At 36.6% G+C, this 8,923-nt stretch overlaps 1 protein-coding gene across 1 annotated transcript; it reads left to right on the plus strand.

The window, feature by feature from the left end:
- The first annotated feature begins 480 nt into the window (after positions 1-480).
- Positions 481-8,114, plus strand: LOC114747926 (protein MEI2-like 2). The gene is made up of 13 exons (XM_028936271.1): positions 481-799; positions 2,099-2,164; positions 2,253-2,396; positions 2,489-2,958; positions 3,725-3,883; positions 3,976-4,092; positions 4,207-4,358; positions 5,204-5,295; positions 5,409-6,327; positions 6,454-6,538; positions 6,623-6,691; positions 6,967-7,146; positions 7,342-8,114. The coding sequence occupies exons 2-13, from the start codon at positions 2,110-2,112 to the stop codon at positions 7,447-7,449; spliced, it is 2,550 nt and encodes an 849-aa protein (XP_028792104.1). The 5' UTR covers positions 481-799; positions 2,099-2,109; the 3' UTR covers positions 7,450-8,114.
- The last annotated feature ends 809 nt before the right edge of the window (positions 8,115-8,923 follow it).

Below are 8,923 nucleotides of genomic sequence, written 5' to 3' on the forward strand. Positions count from 1 at the left end.
AAATAGAAATGAAATTAAAAAATTAAAAAATTTTAATATTTTTTAATTTGCATAAAATATGTTAAAAATAACTTATAGTTAATAGCAGAAAATAATTTACTTAAAAAAGTTGTTTTTTTTACCAGCACTTAAAAAAAGTTGTTAAATTGAAGGCGAAATAAAATAAATTTAAGGTACGTGCGTGGGCGCAATGTTTGAAGAGTACAGACACATACATATGTATTCTTTATTCTTAATTTTAGAGCCGGACAGAGAGCCTATGGATTCTTGAATACGTTCGTGTCAACGGACGCCAAAAGAAATTCAAATATGGCAGAATTTCAGTGCGGAAGACTAGACAGCGAAACTGAGAGAGGAGAGAAAACATAACACGTATCTTTCTTTTTTTTTAATTTGTTTTATTTTTCTCTGCATATAAATTCATTTTTATGAAATTCTATGTACTTTCTAGTTTCTACTTAATTTTCCCGTACTTGTTCTTCTTCCCTCCAATCATTTCTTGCTTTCTCCTTTCTCCCTCTAATTTTTGCTCTTGATTGCTACGCTTTTTTCTCTGTTCTTTTCTTTTTCCCCCCTTAATTTCAGCTCGTGAAATTTTCTCTCACTTCTCTTACTCTGGTTTTCCGGCGATGGAGGAGGAAGTAGAAGAGTGAAAGGAAGAAATATCTCTGCTTCTACGAAACTCTCCCTCCCTACCCAATTTCCGTGATCAATACAACTGTTTAAACCGTCAGCTAGAAAATCTATTCTCCATGGACGCCCTCTAGCGCCTCCTTCACTCTCGTCTTCTCTTCTGCAGGTACCATATGTTTCTGCTCCTTTTACTCTCTCTCAGCTTTCTAATTCTTCAAATCTGAAACAATTCTTTCGTGGTCTCCTTTTGCTGCATTTGATCGCGATACCTAGCGAGTAGGATTTTAGAATTTTGGCAAATTAAACCTGTGCTGTTGGTGAGAACTGAAAAACTGTATCTTTTTCTTGTTGGGGCTGCTACTGTTGATTGAACTTGCTTGGTGATTCCGGGTTGGAACTTAAGTTGACTCTTACCAGTTTCAGTTGTGGTTTCTTCAAGTCATATAGAAGAACTGTGCATTTTTGCGTACAGCACATAAAATCTGTGGATTACTGTGGACTGGGTTATTTTGCTCTGGGACTTTGTTAACTTAGTGGGCAGTTGTGAAAAGCTTCGGCTGTTAAGTGCTCTCTCGCTTCACCGTTATTCTTTAATCCTTTAATCTCGCTATCTTGTTATATATATGTTTATGTTTTTATGGTCACAAACCACGAAGCACGTTATCCTTTTGAATTTTAGATGAGCCGAAATAGTGCTCTACCCATCTGCCATTATTGACAGCTTGATAAAGGGGTTAAACGTAGTGGAAGGGACTGAACATAGTATGATTAAAGAATGATCAGAATGGAGAAAGTTCCGATTTTTACTTCTTTTCTTGGCATATTTTATTCGAGGGAAAGACAGAGAAACTGCAGTGCTTTTTGTTTGGAAGCATAAAGGACACAAATGAATATGCTTGAATTTTGTAATAACCTACTACCATATCGTTTTTTATAACTCGATCCCCTTGCCACTTAATTTATTTAATTTTCCGTTCCCCCTCCCCTTTCCTGCCTTTCTCTTTCCGAACCAAGAAAAAGGAGAGAAAATGGATTCCAATGAGAATCAACATTCCTTGGCTCTTGTTGTTTCTTCAACCAAATGCATCCATTATGGAATTACTTGATTCCTTACTACAGTTCCATTTCAATTATTCAACTCCATCTTATAGAAGTGCTATTGATCAACATGTTGTTGTGGCTACTGTTGTTGGTTAATTAAACCTGGCACATCTCGTTGGAGGTTGTACTCTTGTACTAATCATCCCATTGGGCGGTATATCCTATGTAGTGAGATAGAAAAATCAGGGAACCTTAGCTTGTCTTTAAGGGAGACTGAATTATGACACTCCTTCCTTTAATTGTGGCAATGTTATGTGACGATCCGTGACAAATTTGTATCACTATGGTTCTAGCTACATTGTCTTTGCATAATTGATACTCAGCGATTTACTCACACATCTTCTTTAATCTATTCTTCCTTCAGAAAGTGATTCGATGGAGTCAGAGGATAAGCATTCTTTGGATTCTAAGTCAGCCTGTGGGTCAGCAGGTGCTTCCTATTTTACATGTAATGCAAACATTCAGCTATAAACGTAGAATTCATGTCTATTAATCAGCTACGCACACTGTTTATATAGATCTTTCTGGGATCTCTCTGCTTAATGTTGCTAAAAATGCGGAAAGCAGTGCTTGGGGGATACCACACAGGGTTGGTGCACATCATGCATCGAGTGATGCTAGCTTGTTTTCTTGTTCCCTGCCTGTTCTTCCACATCAAAAGTGTAAGCTTGGGATTCTCTTACACGCAATGCTGGAGTCACCTGATATGATTTCTGATGCCTTTTTTCTTTTCGTTTTTATTGTCAATATGCAGTGAATTTTCCTGATTCCGTGCGTAATGGCCAACCTTTTGATGATAACATGCCAGTGTTTAATAAAGACGACAAGGAAGTTGGGGGGTATGATCCCCTTGAAGATGTTGAAACCAATGCTGTTGGAAACATGCTTCCTGATGATGAAGAAGAGCTATTAGCTGGGATAATGGATGATTTTGACCTGAGTAGATTGCCCAGCCAACTGGAGGATTTGGACGAGAATGATTTGTTTGGTAGTGGGGGAGGGTTAGAAATGGATTTTGAGCCCCAGGAGAGTCTTAAGATTGGCATGTCAAAGATGAGCATTACTGATGGAGTTGCTTCAAATGGTATTGGCCATTATGTACTTCCAAATGGTGTGGGACCTGTGGCTGGGGAGCATCCCTATGGAGAACATCCATCAAGAACATTATTTGTGAGAAACATTAACAGTAACGTTGAGGATTCTGAATTAAGATCACTGTTTGAGGTATGCTACATTAAAGCTAGTGCTTCAATGAATTTTGTCTATCTTTTGATGCTTTTCTGATGTGGTGGATGATTATGCTTTTGCTTTTTCAGTTGCATTTCTTTGCTCATTTTAGTTCCCTGCTTTACAGTAAATTTATTCCTATCCATATGGTGATTGTGAGCAAACAAGAGTTGAATGATAATACTCACTCTTTGCCTATATTTGTCATAAAGAAGACAGAGGATAGTATATGGAAACTCTCCACCTTTGTCTTTAAACTTCCAAGAAACCGATATGTTGGTAGTCTGGGCGTAGGAAAAATTCTACTACCCTCGCAGTCTTTTTTCCCCCCCTCATTTTTCTTTCTTTCTTCCCAAACGAAAAGATGCTGCAGGCTTATATATTTAACGGACTGCAGTTCATCTGTCCCATAGTATAACGGTTGCACCAAAGCCTTTTAAAACCAGGGCAAATATAATTTCACAAAAAAGTTGGGAAATTTGAAGCTGAGCCTAAAACTATGTCACTAGTATTACAACCAACATTTTGTTATCTACAATTTTTGTTTGTGTGTGACTTTTTGGTTGTCGTGTGCTGCTTTGGTGACAGATACTTCCAGTTGATATTTGAATGATCTCCTTTTTAATTATGCTATTTTTTTTTTGGGTTATTTTTTTGTTCTGCATTGAGGATGGGTTTTATACTTTTCTTTGTTTACTTTTTTTTCAGTCTTAATTTTGATTCTGTATTTCTTCTTTCTTGTTTTATCTTTTTGTTTGTATAGCAATATGGGGATATTAGAACTTTGTACACTGCATGCAAGCATCGGGGCTTTGTGATGATATCTTACTATGATATTCGAGATGCTCGTACCGCAATGCGTGCTTTACAAAACAAGCCCTTGAGACGAAGAAAACTTGACATTCATTTTTCAATCCCTAAGGTTTGATTTTTTTTTTTTTTATAGCTATTCTTAAGATATAATTAATATGATTTCTTCTTTTGGCGGTTCTAATCTTCTTCACTACTGTTCAGGACAACCCCTCTGAAAAAGACATCAACCAAGGAACTCTTGTAGTCTTCAATTTGGATCCGTCAGTGTCAAATGATGATCTTCGCCTAATATTTGGGGCTTATGGGGAGGTCAAAGAGGTAAAATTTCTGCGAGTGTGCTCACTGTCCATCTGAATTTCTTGTTTGGATTTCTTCTTGGTTTTTACCTTGTCATGTATTAGTTATCTTTTTACTTGGTGTTAAAAATTGCAGATAAGGGAAACACCACATAAGAGACACCATAAATTTATTGAATTTTATGATGTTAGAGCAGCTGAGGCCGCACTTAAGGCATTAAATCGATGTGATATTGCAGGGAAACGCATCAAACTTGAACCCAGCCGCCCTGGTGGGGCACGAAGAAAGTAAGGTTTCACATTGGTTGTTTGCATTTTCTAAACAGTTGGTCAACAAAATGCACTATTATTTCGCTTTCCTGACCTATGACTTGAGTATCTTAAAAATATACTGCACTATTACAGTGTCAGGGTGTTGTGTTATAAATTAAGTAATTAATATAGTACTAAAAACAATATTTTTCTAACATTATTCTATTACTATTCATTGAAATGACTTTTTTTAAAATAATCCTATATCATTTAAAACAAAATTCTTGTTGAGGTACATTTTATAAGTTCAATGGGTTGGGTGTTTTGTTGAGCTACATATTTTTCTCTAAAAAAATTGAACGTTCCCATGCCATGCATTGGAGAATTTTCTAGTTAATTTGTTGCCTCACCATCTTTTAAGCAACTGCGGCTAATTTGTGGCATTTTGCTTCCTCCTTTTTTCGGTCCTTAATTAAGCCTTTCCCTTTCAATCTTGTAGACTCAAGGCTTCACTCTCTTATGCATGTTGGTGTTTTTTTTCCTTTATATTACATTAGCATTTATTTATCTTTGATATGTTCTTGGGGAATATTATAGTCAAGTGTACATTATGACTTGTACTTGAAATGGTTTTGACATCACTTCTTGGGCTAACCAAATTTAATTCTGCATTAAACACAAAATTAGCCACTTACCACTTGTGTTCATCATTTATGCTAAGTGGCTAATGTAGAACCACACAAATTTATGATGGTTAACTAAATTAAAATTCCTTTAACATCACAAGTCTCGACCATATTGCTTGAATTACAGTAATGAGGCCAGTATGGTCATAATTGATTGATCCAGTTCAAAATTAGTCATGCGTTTTCTTTTTTCAGTTTGATGCAACAACTGAGTCAAGAGCTGGACCTAGATGAAGCGCGGCCTTTTAGACATCAAGCAGGTTCACCTTTGGCCAGTTCTCCTCCTGGTATGTTTCTTTTATTTCAACCTTTTTTCTCATGTTCAGTTATATACTATAGTTATGTCGTCTTTTAGAAGCCCTTTCAGTTGGAATCTGAATTAAGTGGCTAATTTGTGCAGGTACCTGGGCACAATTTAGCAGTCCAGTTGAACATAGTTATTTAAGTTCTTTTAGCAAGTCTCCAGTAAATAGCAACCATTCATCTGGATTGGCCGCAATTCTCTCCCCTCATGCATCAAACTCTACGAAGATTGCTCCAATTGGCAAGGACTCAGCAAGAGTTAATAGTTCAAATCAGATATTTACAAATGCAGTATCAACAAAAGGAGTAGCTTTTCAGAATTCACTGTCATTTCCCGAGCTAAAAGTAAATGCAAGTTCTAGACCCATTGCTACTTTTGGTGAGTCAAGCTCAACTTCATCAAGCATTGGAACACTATCTGGTCCTCAATTTCTTTGGGGAAGTCCAACTACTTCTTACACAGACCATTCAAACACTTCTGCTTGGTCGTCGTCTTCTGCTGGGCTCCCTTTTACATCTAGTGGTGAGAAGCAGGGGTTCCCATATACTAATCGACACAGTTCCTATCTTGGTTCCCGCTCCCATCATCATGTAGGATCTGCTCCTTCTGGCCTTCCTCTTGATAGGCATTTTAGCTATTTCCCGGACTCACCAGAAACTTCTTTCATGAGTCCAGCATCATATGGGAGTATAAATCATGGTGATGGGAACTTTATGAACATGGGTGCTCGTGCAGCTTCTGGGGTTATTGGCCTTTCAGGAAGTGCTGCTGAAACTAATTCACCTAGTTTCAGGTTGATGTCACTGCCCAGGCACAGTTCCTTGTTTCTTGGAAATGGTTCTTATTCTTCAGTCGCTGCAAACAGTGAGGGGTTTATTGAACGTGGCCGGAGTCGGCGACCTGAAAATAGCATTACCCAAATTGATAGCAAGAAGCAGTATCAACTTGACCTGGACAAAATTATCAGTGGCGAAGATACAAGGACTACTTTAATGATTAAAAACATTCCTAATAAGTATGAATGTTAATCTGGTGATGTGCCTCGTATTAGCAATTTGAGTTGGACTGCAGCTTTTTTTTTTTTTTTTAAATAATTTTTTTTATTTTTAGAGTGATGTTTGTGATATGTGTTGCCTTTTAGGTACACTTCAAAGATGTTGCTGTCTGCAATTGATGAGAACCACCGGGGCACTTATGACTTTCTCTACTTGCCCATTGACTTTAAGGTATACTTATTTTGTAAATTATTTTATTTGTCGAGTGATTTTTTCCAAGGTGGCTTTTTGCTTAAAATTCTTTTTTCCTTGCAGAACAAGTGTAATGTGGGTTACGCTTTCATCAACATGGTGTCTGCTTCACATATTGTTCCCTTCTACAAGGTTTAAACTTTGGTTCTTTCTCATGTTTCAGTTTAAATTTTGTTACTGTTATTTCAATTTAGTTTGCGGCTTTGTGCCGTAAGGACACCCTAATGTGACATTTTACCTTGACATTATGACAATAAACACCTTTCTGACAATGCTGTGAAAATTCTTAATAAAATTTCATGAATTCCTTGAGTAGGTTTTGGCTTTATTCTTTCGCTTAAATTTTGTACTGGTCTCAATAAGCATGTGCATAATTAAGTGAAGTCTAACCATTGAAATTTGTGCAGGAATTTAATGGGAAGAAATGGGAAAAATTTAATAGTGAAAAAGTTGCATCACTGGCTTATGCACGGATCCAAGGAAAGGCAGCACTTGTGACACACTTCCAAAATTCGAGCTTGATGAATGAGGATAAGCGATGCAGGCCAATTCTCTTTCATTCAGAGGGCCAAGAGACTGTTGACCAGGTACTGTTATTTACTAAAGTTCACTTATCAACTTCTTGAAATAGTTAAACTGTTGATACTCTCTCGCTTTAGTGTAAAAGCTGCATTCATCTATCACCTAATTCTGCATCTTCTGTGGCCCAAAAATTAAAATCATGCATCTGCTGTTTATTGGACAAGGATATGGCTGACCATTTTTCCATTTACACTATCTAGGAACATTTCTTATCAAGCAATTTGAACATTTGCATCCGTCAACCGGATGGGTCATACTCGGGTGATTTGTTGGAAAGCCCAAAGGGCGATTTGGATGACAAGCTGTAGACAAATTAACTATTTAATGCATATCTTATTCCTAGTCACAAGAAATGGGTCTAGGAGTCCTAACCACTGCACACTGAATCTTTAGCTGTACAAAGTGACTCATCCAAAAAAAAAAAAAAACGCAAGTGTATGATATTGAAGGGGCAGCAGCACTGTGATGGAGCCTCAATATGTTAATTGTTCATAATAATCATCTAAGCCGAAGAAGCAGAGGGCAATTTCTTGATGCATGGAGAAACAATTGTTATTTAACCGGAAGAAAATAAGTTGGAGTCCAAGGAAGGAAGTGACATGTCGTGACACGGGCATTGCAGCACTTTGATTTGCAGTGTCTGGGTACTGTCATGTCATGTGCATGCCAACTTGTGAAGAGGATAATTCTGTTTGGCATTTGTTATTTTTTTTCCCCTCATCATCCATGCTCTGGTTCTTATGTTTTATTATCTGCGGGTATAACTTAATGTGCATATGAAAAACCGTCCAACTCAGTATCAGAAGTTTGTACAGATGGTATCCGTAGTCCTTGTTGATGTCTTGTAGCCAAGAAAATGTGGCATTGAATGTATAAAATTTCGATGACAGTACAGTGTTTCTGGCCATTGTAATTATTTGATGAAGTGGGAAGAACTTCATTGTGAATGTATTGTCTCATTTAATTACGACCAGCGGATCTGATTAGTTATTCTGAAGTTAGCAGATTGATTAATCAACTAAGGTGGAACTCATCAACTCTGGCATATGAAACATGAATACGCCATCTCAAAGCCAGCCCGAACTGGGCATGTCGATTTGGGTTGGGCGAGTCTCTAACATTAGAGATTAATGTCGTTTGGTACCATTTTCTTTTTCCTTCTTAAGTTTTTTGACTGGTTCTTATTATAACATGCACCGTAGGTTCTTTCCCCGGCCTAATGTCGAATAAGAAAATAGCCATCAGTGATATGCACCAAAAACATACTCATTCCTGCTATGTTCAAATGCTAATTTTCAAGAAAACTGTTGTTTTTATTTTATTTTATTTAGAAAACTTGAAGATAATATTTGTTATGGTTTATTGTGAAGTCCAAAATACTACTAGCATTAATTGTTAGTTCAGTTAAGGACATATTCAAAAAAATTTTAAAAAAATTAGCACATTAATTTTTTTGATACATTAACATAATTATTTTTTTTAATTAGTAAGTGAGTACCTATGATCATAATTATAGAAAGGTTGTCCAGAAGAAAAAACATGATTCATATCAGATGTTGTGATGCATTAATCCATCAATTCAAATAACAGAACAATCACCTACTCATGCCAACGAAATATTGCTTTTCCTTTTTGTTTTTTTGGCCTAACAAATAAATATTGATTTAAATAACTTAGTCCCATGCATTTATCCTCACTTATCTCTAATAAATTAACACGATAATTAAAAAAAGGGAGCATTTGAAATGACAATGCAATTTTGAAAAGGAGTAGGGAGAAAGA

This window comes from Neltuma alba, unplaced genomic scaffold, assembly GCF_004799145.2.
Source record: "Neltuma alba isolate B1F8T4 unplaced genomic scaffold, ASM479914v2 tig00005509_pilon, whole genome shotgun sequence".
NCBI classification, from domain to species: Eukaryota; Viridiplantae; Streptophyta; class Magnoliopsida; order Fabales; family Fabaceae; genus Neltuma; species Neltuma alba.